Source organism: Mandrillus leucophaeus, unplaced genomic scaffold, assembly GCF_000951045.1.
Source record: "Mandrillus leucophaeus isolate KB7577 unplaced genomic scaffold, Mleu.le_1.0 Scaffold401, whole genome shotgun sequence".
Taxonomy (NCBI): Eukaryota; Metazoa; Chordata; class Mammalia; order Primates; family Cercopithecidae; genus Mandrillus; species Mandrillus leucophaeus.
In genome coordinates this window covers 646,402-660,039 of record NW_012104266.1, presented here as the reverse complement: position 1 = coordinate 660,039, position 13,638 = coordinate 646,402, and the positions used below count along the sequence as shown (strand labels likewise).

Below are 13,638 nucleotides of genomic sequence, written 5' to 3'. Positions count from 1 at the left end.
TTTTTTTGTATTTTTAGTAGAGACGTGTTGGCCAGGCTGGTCTCGAACTTCTGGCCTCAAGTGATCTGCTCACCTTGGCCTTCCAAAGTGCTCACGTACTCTTTACCCAGTTCCCCCAACAATAACAAAACTAGAGTACAATATCACAATCAAGATATTGGCATTATCACAATCAAGACATAGAGCATTGCATTTCTGTCACCACAAGTATTCCTCATGTTTCCTTTGTATAGCCCTCACACTCTTCTCTCCCACTCGCAGCTCCTCCTTAAACCCTGGCAACCACAAATCTATTACCAATTTCTATAATTTTGTCATTTCAAGCATGTCATATAAATGTGATCAAACAGTATATAGCTTTTGAGATTTGGAATCATATAGTACATAACTTTTTGAGATTGGCTTTTTTTGAGACAGGGTCTTGCTCTGTCACTGTGCACGTGAAGCTCATCATAGCTCAGCCTCAGCCCCCCAGGCTTAAGCGATCCTCCCACCTTAACTCCCTGAGTAGCTGGGACCACAGGCATGCACCACCACGCCCAGCTAATTTTTTAATTTTTTTTTGTAGAGATGGGGGTCTCACTATGTTGCCCAAGATGATCTCAGACTCCTGGACTAAGCAATCCTCCCTCCTTGGCCTCCCAAAGTGCTGGGATTATAGGTGTGAGCCACCACACCTGACCAAGATTGGTTCTTTTCACTTAGCATAATTCTCTAGAGATTCATCAAGTCGTTGTTTGTCACAAAAGGACAAATATCATATCCTTCTATTTATATGAAGTACCCAGAGTGGTCAAATTCATAGAGATGGACACCTGCAGGGGAGGCTCCCCAGGAAGAGCTGACTGGGTGTTCATTGGCCTCTTCTTGCAGGCTCAAGATTGGCCTTAGCTTAGAGTCACTGGGCTTGGGCTTCTATTTGCCAGTCAGGGTTGTTCACTCAGTTTTACATGAATACTGAATACTGAATACTCAGTGTTTGAAGAATCCAGCAAAATTACTCAAACTCAGTGTTTATGGAAGGGAATAAAATAGTAAGGCATTTACATTTTATATCTCCATAAACAAGCAAAAGTATCTATCTCTTTCAGACAACAAACATGTCATTTAATTATCTCCATAATAAAAAAAATTATTTAATAAACAATTGGAAAAAAAAGAAAGTAAAGTGGTGGTCGCCAAGGACTGGGGTTATTATATAATAGGCACAGACCTTTAGCTTTGCAAGATGAAACTGGTTCTGGAGATGGATGGTAGTGAAGGTGGCACAACAATGTGAATGTACTTAATGCCACTGAACTGTTCACTTAAAATCGTTAAGGTGGTTAAATTTTGTGCTATATGTATTTTACCCCATTTTTTTAAGTCATAGAAAAAAGATCTTTGTCGGGTATTGTAACATTTCTGTCATATCAGTGTTGGCGTCAATTCATTGTCTTTTTCATTATTTGAGATCTTCCTGGTTATTAGTATAATGAGTAAATTTGTTAAACCTGAACAATTTCATATTTTGTTCTGAGACTCTGGATCTCATTTAAACCTTCTGTTTTAACTTGGTTTCTCTGACCTGCTTTAGCAAGGGAGTGGGCCCAGCCTTGTTACTTCCAGGTAGAGGTAGAAACGAGCCTAAGTTTCTAACTTGGCCTCCGTCATTGATACTCAAGGTAGAGGACTCCTTTTTACTACCAGTCCCTTGGCTAGAGACAGCAGACTTTTCTTGGGGCTTTTTTAGTTTTTTCTTTTTCTTTTTTGGTCTATGTCTGTTGGCATCTCTAGCACCAAGTTTGGGGTATATGAAGCAAAAAGAAAACCCAGAGAACTTACCACTATGCCAATCCTTGGCTCCAAGGTCTTCCCTTTCTCTACACCTTTCAGAGGTTTCTTATGTTTGTTTTATGTATAATGTTCAGGAGTTCTATTTAGCAGGAAGAATAGGGATAAGTACATCTATTCCATCTCATGGAAGTGGAAATTTCTTGGTTCATTTTTAAGAATATACAAAAGCTTAAATAATGGTGGAGGGAAATCTACACTTAAAGAGAAGAGACAAACCTAATCCTCACAGCTGATGTCAGAGTCATAGAGTCACAAAGGCGTTTTGTAACCAAGAAGCCCAGAAGAACACAGACTCTTTCCTTTTACAAAGGAAGCTAAGGTGATTCAAACTACTGAGCTACATTCTCTAAGAGTTTGCTTCGCAAAGCGTGATCAGCATCCCCTAGGAGCTTGTTAGAAGTATGGAATCTTAGGCCCCAGACCTACTGAATCAGTCTGCATTTTAACTATATTTTCGGCCAGGCACGGTGGCTCACGCCTGTAATCCTAGCACTTTGGGAGGCCGAGGCGGATGGATTACTTGAGGTCAGAGTTTGAAACCAGCCTGGCCATTATGGTGAAACCCCGTCTCTACTAAAATTACAAAAATCAGCCAGGTGTGGTGGTAGGCACCTGTAATCCCAGCTACTTGGGAGGCTGAGGCAGAAGAATCGCTTGAACCCAGGAGGTGGAGGTTGCAGTGAGCCAAAATCACACCACTGCACTCCAGCTTGGACAACAGAGTAAGACTCCATCTCCAAAACAAACAAACAAACAAACAAACAAACAATATTTCCAAGGGACTTGTATGCACATTAAAGTTGGAGAAGGTCGGTTATCAATACCTTTGTCTCTTGTTTGGCCTTCTACTAGTTCAATTTCATCTCAGTTCCTACTTCTACCAATCTTATATAAGTTCATAGATTAGGCAATTGGAATCTAAAGGAAGTATAAGGTAAAGCTTCATTCAATGACTGAGAAAATTTAGAACTGGAAACTAACGATCTTTGCAGTTACCTAATTTAAGCTCATTATTTTGCAAACTGAGGCATTGAAAGGTTAAATATCTGACACAAAGTCATACCACTATATAATGGCAAAGCTAAAAATTGCACCCCGTGTTCTTTCTTCATAGGACAATGGTCCTTGGGTTTTCTTTCATCTATTTTTTAATAAAATTTTTTTAATTGAGAGGAAGTCTTGCTGTGTTGCCCAGGCTGGTCTCAAATTCCTGGGCTCAAGCAATCCTCCTGCCATGTCTTCTCAAAGTGCTGGGATTACAGGTGTGAGCCCCTGCATCCAGCCTTCTTTCATCTAAATCTTCCTCCTTCCAAGCCTCACGTCTCCCTGAGACTGGAATTGAGGTTCATACAAAGGCATCTTTGAGTCAGGCTTTGATACTGTGTCTCTCCTACAGCTTTGTAGTTTCCTAATTGGTCTCTGACTCTTCCTTCTCTTCTCCATTTTCTCCTGTGCATCCCTATCAAATATATCTCCCTAAAATGCAACCTTTGCTCTATCACTCCCTTTCCCTCAAATCTTTTAACAACTCTGTATTTCCCAAATCCTTACCTAGACCCTTAAGGCTATCTATCCATAACCTCATTCAACCCCAAAAACAAGACAGAGTTTTTCCCAGGCACTACTCAATATTCTCTTTATCATCAACCTTCACCTCCTTCTCTCCCTTCTTCTTAGAACAAAGCAGAATCTTCCCTGAAGAAAACGTGTCTCTCACTACCAATTTTTATGGAGGTCTCATCTTTTCCAACTCCCTTTTTCTCAGCAGAAGGGACTAAATTACCTGGAACTTTGCTCTATGGTGGTACTTTGTACTATTTATATACCAGCTTCCTATGGCTTCTCTTCACTTAAAAGCTATATCTCTTAATCACCAATGTTGTCATGTCCTGGACCCACCTTTTCCTTCCTTGATAACTTCATTGTTATTTTTTATCCTAAGTGACTTTGGCATCCATGTTAGCAATTCTTACACTTCACCGTTTCTGTTTTTTACCCTTTAGCCACTGTCTACATCCCATGTAAGCCACCCACTGTGGCACTGCTCCACCTTCAAGATTGGTAGCTAACACAACACTTTTCTATTGAGTATAATCTCCCTTTACTCCCCCATATCTATTCTCTGTTCTCACTTGAACTTCAAATCACTCGTCTTTTCCCACTCTATTATAGTCCAGTCTAACTACCTTTTTTTCTTTTTCTCTTTCTTTTCTTTCTCTTTTCTTTATTTCTTTCTTTGCTTCCTTCCTTCTTCCCTCCCTCCTTCCCTTCCTCCCTGCCTGCCTTCCTTCCCTTCCTTCTCTCTTTCTCTCTTCTTCTGATTATTCCTGCCGTTTCATTTTTTCTCAAACCTGATACCTTGCCACCATCAGTTCTTCTGCTCCTGATCTTGAGCAGCAGAAGCACTAAAGAAAGTTACAGAACCACCTAGATCTGGCCCAGTACAGATTCATTCTGTTACGCTTTCAATGGGTTCTCATTGCTGCTCAGAAATACTTTTATTCCTGTCAACTTTTTGGCAAACTCAAAGTGGCTGCTTCAAACCTTTTCTAACCTCATAAAAACTTAAACCTACCTCATTCCCCATTAGATGATCTCATCATATCATTCCAGTTGAGAAGATCAAGGGCATCACATATGAGATCCCTCATTGGCCCAGGTCTCAACCATAACATTCTACCACTGTACCTATCTACTCACCTTTCCTCTTTTTTCAAAAGAAATTTTCTCAACCTTGCACTGTCAGTTCAATCCCCTTCTACTTCCTAAGGCATTTTACTGCCTATCATTTTTACTCTCTGTCTACAGATTGTTCCATTCTGCTTTCAAGAATGCATAAGTCACAAACAAATGGAAATATATACCATGTTCTTGGACAGCAAAGCCTTAACAGTATGAAGTCAGTTTCCCTAAATTCGATGCAATAAATTCAGTCAAAATTAAAATCTCAATAAGATTTTTAATGAAACTTGATAAGGTGATTCTAAAATTCTTCCCTAAAAGAAAATGAACCAAAACATTTTTTGTGAAAGAACAAGGAAGGACTTACCTTATCAAATACTTTTAAAACTATAAAATGATATTAATTTTAAAAGTATGGCATTAGTGCCAAAATCTACAAATAGATTAATAGAACAGGACCGAGCCCAGAAGGAGATCCACATATCTATGAGAATTTTGTATGCAATAGAGGAGGTATATGACATCACTGAGGGAACAATTGGTAAAATGGTATTGGGACAATTTAAAAAACAAAGTTACATCCTTATTTTTAAACTGAGGGGCATTATAGCATAGTGGTTAAGAGAAGAGACTTTGGAGCCACATAGCCAGTTCAAATAAATTCTGGCTACACCATTTATTAGCTGTATGACTTTGGTCTTATTAATTAATTCTTTATACCTCTGTATCCTCATCTGTAAAATAAATATAATAATAATCTCAGTACTTTGGGAGGCGAAGGCGGGAGTATCGCTTGAGGCCAGGAATTCGAGACCAGCCCTGCCAACATAGCGAGACCTTGTCTCTATGAAAAATAAATAAATAAATAAAAGCTTAAAAAAAAGTGCCTACCTTACAGTATTATTAGTGTTAAATAACGTAATATATATAAAGTACTTATAGCAGCACATAGTAAGTACTATATAAGTGGTAGTATTTTTTTTTTTTTTGCCTTATACCATGCAAAAAAATAAAGTCCAAAAGGAAGAAATAAAGAAAATCCAGATAAAGAGCTAAATATAAAATCAAAGCTATAAAAGCATTAGGAAAAAACAGAGGAAAGCATGTTTTAAAATCATGGAATGGAGAGGACCCACTCAGAAGCTGTACAGGAAACAAATAGATTTGGTTACATGAATTAATAATAACACAAGATACCACAAAACATTTTAGGCCTGGTGCAGTGGCTCATGCATGTAATCCCAGCAGTTTGGGAGGCCGAAGTGGGAGGTTCACTTGAAGCCAGAAGTTTGAGACCAGCCTGGGCAACAAAGTTACACTCTGTCTCTATGAAAAACACACACACACACACACACACATTAAGTTTTGTGGGCTTTTTTTGAAATGGAGTTTCACTCTGTCACCCAGGCTGGAGTGCAATGGCATGATGATGGCTCACTGTAGCCTTGACCTCCTGGGCTCAAGAGATCCTCCCACCTCAGCCTCCCAAGTAGCTAAAACTACAAGCGCATGCCACTACACCCAGCTAATATTTTGTATGTTTGGTAGAGATGTGGTTTCGCCATGTCTCCTAGGCTAATCTCAACCTTCTGAGCTCAAGCAACTCACCCTCCTTGGCCTTCCAAAGTGCTGGGATTATACGCGTGAGCCACCACACCCAGGCAGATATGTATTTTATACATATGTAATACAATATTACTTTATTTTATTGTTCATATTGTTCTAGCTTTGAAAACATCTGGCAGCTTCCCAGAAGGTTAAACATAGTTACCCTATGACCCAGAAATTCCACTGGTAGGTGTATACCTAAGAGAAATGAAAACATGTGTCCAAAGACTCATAGCAAATGTTCATAGCAAAGTTATTCATATAGCCCAAAATGGAAACAACCCAAATGTCTGTTAGCCAATGAATGGGTAAACAAAATGTGATATTTCCATTCAATGGAATATTATTTGGCCATTAAAAGGAATGAAGTATTGACACATGCTATAACATGGATAAACCTTGAAAACATGGTAAGTGAAAGATGTCAGTCACAAGGGCCCACATACTGCCTGGCCCCATTTATCTTAAATGTCCAGAAAAGGTCAATCTATAAGAGACAGAAATGAGAGTAGTGGTTGCCCAGGGCTTAGTGGGGTAGGGGAGGAGGTTGAGAGGAAATGGAAGGATATTGGCTGGGGGCGGGGGGAATGTGGAGCCAATGGGCGTGGGCTTTCTTTTTGGAGGGATGAAAATATTCCATAATTGGTTGTGGTGATGGTGGCAGAACTCTGTGAATACTGTGAATATACTAAAAACCACTGCATTGTGCACTTTAGGTAAACTATGTTTTTTTTTTTAATTGTATCCTAATAAAACTGATGCACATACTATTTACTTTGGGAATCTATGGAGAGCCTAAAAGGAGAGGCATTTGTGCTCCAGAATACCTACAATTCAGTTAGAGATCTACATGGCTGCCATATGTATTAAGATGTTAAGGACAGAGAAAACTGGTTTCAAATATGAGGCCCCAAAAACCATCAGAGCAAGCACCTCAGTTTGCTGGCATTGATTTGTATTACATGTAGGCAAGTCCATGTGGCTTTGGGGTCAGTAGCTGTGTGGATGCATTTCTTTATTGAGGATTAATGATTTTCATAAGCAATGCTGGGCATGAGTGCAACTAATGCAAATTAAAATAAAACTCCCATGTTCCCTAACTCATTGAATGACACCATCATTCTTCTGGTTGCCCAAGCCAGGCATCTAGGAGTCATCCTCAGCACCTCCCTCACTCCCACTTCTAATCTATCACCAAGTACTATCAATTTGACCTCCCAAATATCTCTCAAATTCACCTACTTCCTCCTCTCTTCCACCATCAATAACCTAATTCAAGTTATCACCTTTTATCTCAGCTACTTTAGTGATCTCAGGAACCTTTTAACTGGTCTCGCGTCTACTCTTGCTTCCTTCCTTCCTTTCTTTGCCCAGCAACCAAGGTGTTCTTGTTTTTTTTTTTGTTTGTTTTTTTTTTTGTTTGTTTGTTTGTTTTTTTTTGAGACGGAGTCTCGCGCTGTCACCAGGCTGGAGTGCAGTGGTGCGATCTCAGCTCACTGCAACCTCTGCTTCCCGGGTTCAAGCGATTCTCCTGCCTCAGCCTCCCGAGTAGCTGAGACTACAGGTACGTGCCACCACACCCAGCTAATTTTTGTATTTTTAGTAGAGATGGGGTTTCACCATGTTGGCCAGGATGGTCTCGATCTCTTGACCTCATGATCCGCCCACCTCGGCCTCCCAAAGTCCTGGGATTACAGGTGTGAGCCACCATGCCCGGCCAATCTTTTACATTTTTGAGTATGCATGACCTTTTGAAATCCTCTTTAGTAGTTTCCCATTGCTCTTAAAGACCAAAATCCTGAATGTGGTATACAAAGTCCTGCTAACCTATCTGTCCTCATCTTGAGCCATTCTTTCCCTCACATTCTGCACTGTCAGCCACACTTTACAAGACCACAAACTACCACCTTCCAGGCAAATATGATGGTCTCTTTTCCCTGGCCTTCATTATTGGCCACGGGGCGGGGGGAATGTGGAGCCAATGGGCGTGGGCTTTCTTTTTGGAGGGATGAAAATATTCCATAATTGGTTGTGGTGATGGTGGCAGAACTCTGTGAATACTGTGAATATACTAAAAACCACTGCATTGTGCACTTTAGGTAAACTATGTTTTTTTTTTTAATTGTATCCTAATAAAACTGATGCACATACTATTTACTTTGGGAATCTATGGAGAGCCTAAAAGGAGAGGCATTTGTGCTCCAGAATACCTACAATTCAGTTAGAGATCTACATGGCTGCCATATGTATTAAGATGTTAAGGACAGAGAAAACTGGTTTCAAATATGAGGCCCCAAAAACCATCAGAGCAAGCACCTCAGTTTGCTGGCATTGATTTGTATTACATGTAGGCAAGTCCATGTGGCTTTGGGGTCAGTAGCTGTGTGGATGCATTTCTTTATTGAGGATTAATGATTTTCATAAGCAATGCTGGGCATGAGTGCAACTAATGCAAATTAAAATAAAACTCCCATGTTCCCTAACTCATTGAATGACACCATCATTCTTCTGGTTGCCCAAGCCAGGCATCTAGGAGTCATCCTCAGCACCTCCCTCACTCCCACTTCTAATCTATCACCAAGTACTATCAATTTGACCTCCCAAATATCTCTCAAATTCACCTACTTCCTCCTCTCTTCCACCATCAATAACCTAATTCAAGTTATCACCTTTTATCTCAGCTACTTTAGTGATCTCAGGAACCTTTTAACTGGTCTCGCGTCTACTCTTGCTTCCTTCCTTCCTTTCTTTGCCCAGCAACCAAGGTGTTCTTGTTTTTTTTTTTGTTTGTTTTTTTTTTTGTTTGTTTGTTTGTTTTTTTTTGAGACGGAGTCTCGCTCTGTCACCAGGCTGGAGTGCAGTGGTGCGATCTCAGCTCACTGCAACCTCTGCTTCCCGGGTTCAAGCGATTCTCCTGCCTCAGCCTCCCGAGTAGCTGAGACTACAGGTACGTGCCACCACACCCAGCTAATTTTTGTATTTTTAGTAGAGATGGGGTTTCACCATGTTGGCCAGGATGGTCTCGATCTCCTGACCTCGTGATCTGCCTGTCTCGGCCTCCCAAAGTGCTGGGATTACAGGCACAAGCCACCACACCTGGCCTCTATTTTATTTTTTGAGACGGAGTTTGGAGTTTCGCTCTTGTTGCACAGGCTGGAGTGCACTGGCATGATCTCAGCTCACCACAACCTCCACCTCCTGGGTTCAAGCGATTCTTCTGCCTCAGCTTCCCGAGTAGCTGGGATTACAGGCATGCGCCACCATGCCTGGCTAATTCTGTATTTTTAGTAGAGACGGGGTTTCTCCATGTTGGTCAGGCTGGTCTTGAACTCCTGACCTCAGGTGGCCCGCCCTCCTTGGCCTCCCAAAGTGCTGGGATTACAGGCGTGAGCCACCGCACCCAGCCACAACTCCCTTTAAACAAGTCTCCCTGTCTGTTTTCCCACACGGAGGTCTGTTCTAAACACCACTGGCATTTCTATCTTATTAAAACTACTGGCATTTCTAGCTTATTAAAACTACACTTGCATCATATCACTCTCTTTCTCAAAAAGTTTCAGTGCCTTCCCATTGCCATCAGGATAAATTTCAAAATCTGAAGCCTGTAATGCAAAAACCCTTAACACTCCAGCCCACAAGGTGTTAGCAAACGTTCCACATGCCCTGGATTAGACAAAGTTCCGTGGTTTCTTTACTGTAAAACTTCCTTAAACTTTCAGTGAACTAATGTGCATTATAATGCCCCAAAACGGTGATATATAGAATGCGGCATTTCCAAAATGTATTTGACTAAAGAACTCTATTTTCATAGACCATCTGTTAACATTTCTCATGACACTAGTGTTCTGAGGAAGAACATTGAGGAAAGGCTTAGGAAGCCCCATCCTACATTTCCAGTCTTATTTCCCATTAACACCTCTACATAAATCATCTGCTTAGGCCAAACAACTCTTGGTCTTCCTAAGACATGCTTGTTCTCAGGTACAATCCAAGTCCACATTTATTCTGTTCTACCCACATGGAATGCCCTTCTCTTTCTCTGAATATCTATATTTTTCTTTTTAATTGAGATTTGGTTCATATATCATAAAACTCACATTAAGGTATACAGTTCAGTGAGTTATAGTATATTCACAAGATTGTGCAACCATCACCATTATCTAATTCTAGAACATTTTCATCATCCCCAAAAGAAACTCTATACCCATTAGCAGTCCTTCCCCATACCTCCCTTCCCCAGCCCCTGGCAACCATGAATCTCCTTTCTGTCTCTATGGCTTTGCCTATTCTGGACATTTCATATAGTGTCTGTATATGTAAATCCTACTCATCTACCCTAAGATCATGTTTGTTTGTTTGTTTAAGTCTTTTTTTCATTCATAACATTAAAATCACAACACTCATACCCTGCATCAGACACTGTGCCAAGCTGTGGATATACAAAAGCAAATGTCATTTTACCTTCAAGGGGCTCCTTGCCTAGTGGGGGAGACAGGCAGTACAGTGTTCAAAGTACTATTATGGATGCTGTGAACAAAGTGCCAGAGGGGCAAAGAGGTTTGAGCAAGAAATTGAGGAGAGCCAGGGAAATCCTCACTGAGGAGGTGGCATCTGACTGGATTTGATTCATTTGTTCATTCATTCATTCAGCAAACATCTGTTGTGCCTCTCTTATGTGCCAGGCACAATGCTGGACTCTAAAGAGACAAAACTGCACAAGAAAAATTCCCTGTACTTCAAGAAACTCAATAGTCTGGAGGAGATAAATATATAGCATTTCAAAACAATATGATGTAAGTTATATTAGAGGAATGGACAGCTCGCTGTGGAAACAGACAACTAACTTTGCTTGTGAATTTGAAGAAAAAGTATAAGTCTACGAACTGGACAAGGATGAGGGGTAGTGTTTCAAGCACAGACTAGACCGCCTCTGACTGTGATATCCCAGTGCTCATTTCTTTAACTGAATGGGAGCACCTAATGTTTGTGTCTCTTAATCACATACCTTGTGAAGTCGTCTTTACATGTGGATGCCTCGTGTCCCCAAAAGCATTGCGCAACCTTTAGGATAAAAGTTTTGTCTTTTCCCTCTTAGTGCCCTCATTATCACAGTGATTTATGTATAGGAATTTCTTTTTGGATCCAAATGAATGAAAGGATGGCAGCTGAGACAGCATTCTTGACACTCTCAAAAAGCTGCTGCCTAATGTGTCTCCTATCACATTTCTCCCTTCTGGGGCTTTAACATGAATGCTTTCTTTGTGTTCCATCTCCTATGCAAGAACCAAGAAAGTAGCTTCTTAGACTAATACTTTTCACTATTGCAAAGTGTTGTGAAGAAGCAAATATAATCTTGTGATTAGTCGTGTTAAAGACCACTGATAAGGCTAAGGGAACATCTTAGAAATGTGTGCTGTGTTCATAGCTAGGTAGATATTGTTAACTCTGAAGATGAATATAATTTCTACTCCAAATGTGGACTAATTCTGGTGACAGAAATTAAGAAATTCAATACGACTGCTTCTTGACAACCTTCTCCAAAAAGTAGAGGTAGGTATTAGGGAGATAATTGACTGAAGACAGAATCAAGGGAAGCCCCAAACAGTATACAGGTTTTTCTCCTGCTTCAGGGAGATTAGGAATCTTTCTAATTCTTTCCTTCAGTCAAAGAGGGCCTCGGTTTATGTTTCTTCATGAGATCTTGCTATGGAACATTCTACAGCTGACAAACCTTCAAAGTGCTCTCCTCCTACACTTTCCAGGAGCACAGACCTTCCTCAATGCCCACTGTTTGTTTAGTAATAGAGGGACATGGCATGGATACAGGTAGTGCCACAATGAACTGTGACAGTAATCACTGCAAAATTTCTGTTCTTGGATTTCAGAAAGACTACCCAGAAATGGAGATTCTCTGGCTGATGGTCAAGTCCTGGAATACTGGAATACTTATGTTTAGCAGGAGCAAGTATGTATCTACTGAAAAGTGGTGTGGCCTGGCCTTGCGTTTCCTTGACCACCTTACCTCCTTCAAGGAAAGCTATGAAACTCAGGTGAGGAGGGAGAGGGCTAGGGCAGATGACGTGCCCTAGGGGGCAAGAGGTTATGGCTGGGCTCTCCACAAGGACTCAACCCCATCCTCCTTGGCTAGGAAAGGATCTTGCTCATTGTTCCTCTCAGTGGTTCCACATAACCTCAAGAATTAGGAGACCATAAACAGTAATTCCTTAGAGCAAAAACCAAGAAGGACAGAGAACAGGGGGAAACTTAAGGATAGCAAATAGAATCTAATTAAGAGGAATGCCAAGAGTGAGCTCTGGAAAGATGCATCACTGTCAGTGCTAGTGCATGTGGGAAAGGACTGGCCTCTGCTCAAAGCAATAACTGTTGAAAAAGGCATCTTCTCCAGGAACTATTCTCAATTACAGAGTTCTGGGCCATTGGCTAACCAGGAGAGGTTTGGTGGAGAAAAAGCCTTGTTACCAAATAAAAGCAAAGGATATTTTATAGTTAAGTATCTTCTCCCTTATAATAGGGGATTCCTTTTCCTCAAGAGAGGACTGTATTTTCTCCCCAAATCTGAGATGCTTCAGATCTCCAAAGGTAACAGTTAGACTTTCATGCCTTCACCATGGGTCTGGGAAGCTTTCCCATGTTTCCTTTTCCCTTCAAGAAATTTGTTGTTCTCTTTCCCAGATGAATATGCTGTATAGTCAGCTTGTGGAAGCACTGAGTAACAACCAGGGCCCAGTTTTTCATGAACATGGCTACTGGAGCAAGTCAGATTAGGCAAGCTCACGGCCACATGAAGAAGATACGTTGTCCTGAGATGCTGACTGTTTAAATTTTTGCCAGAGTTTCTCTTGAGCTTTTGTTTCTGTTTCCTCAGACCCTGTTTTCATGTTGTTGAATAAACTTTCTAAAATAAAAGCATGTTGAATTTACCTTGGTGACCAGCTCATTTCTGGGGGACAAACAAATTTTCCAAAGTGCTAAGGATGATATTGAAACAGACCATGTGAGAGCAAGATGGTTTATGCCCCATGTGAACAAAAGAGAATGTTCATCCCAGTTCAACACAGATCACATTTTATTCCCAAAGTGCTCAAATTCCCAATCTCTGAAGATAACAAAGAATCCCAGACTCTTATTTGGAAGGACCTTAGTGGTCACCAAGGCCAGCATTTATCTGGTTCGTGAAATCTCTCTGACATCCTTGAGAATCAGCTGCCCAGTTTCTAACAGAACTTATCCCAGGCCGGGCGTAGTGGCTCTTGCCTATAATTCTAGCACTTTGGGAGGCTGAGGTGGGCAGATCACTTGAGGCCGGGAGTTCAAGACCAGCCTGGCCAATATGGCAAAACTCCATCTCTACTAAAAATACCAAAAAAAAAAAAAAAAATTAGCCAGGCATGGTGGCACGTGCCTTTAGTCCCAGCTGCTTGGGAGTCTGAGGCAGGAGAATCGTTTGAACCCAGAAGGCAGAGGTTGCAGTGAGCTGAGATCGAGCCATTG

The 13,638-nt window shown here is 41.0% G+C and overlaps 1 protein-coding gene across 2 annotated transcripts in view; it reads left to right on the top strand.

Moving 5' to 3' along the window:
• TEX11 (testis expressed 11) overlaps nucleotides 1-13,068 on the top strand; it is a 360,505-nt gene extending 347,437 nt beyond the window's left edge. For both annotated transcript variants that reach the window (XM_011992031.1, XM_011992030.1), the window contains 2 exons: nucleotides 12,012-12,176; nucleotides 12,820-13,068. In XM_011992031.1, the coding sequence (XP_011847421.1) occupies nucleotides 12,012-12,176; nucleotides 12,820-12,912 (258 nt within the window). In that variant the 3' untranslated portion in view covers nucleotides 12,913-13,068. The remainder of the gene's footprint in view (nucleotides 1-12,011; nucleotides 12,177-12,819) is intronic.
• Nucleotides 13,069-13,638: the final 570 nt, after the last annotated feature.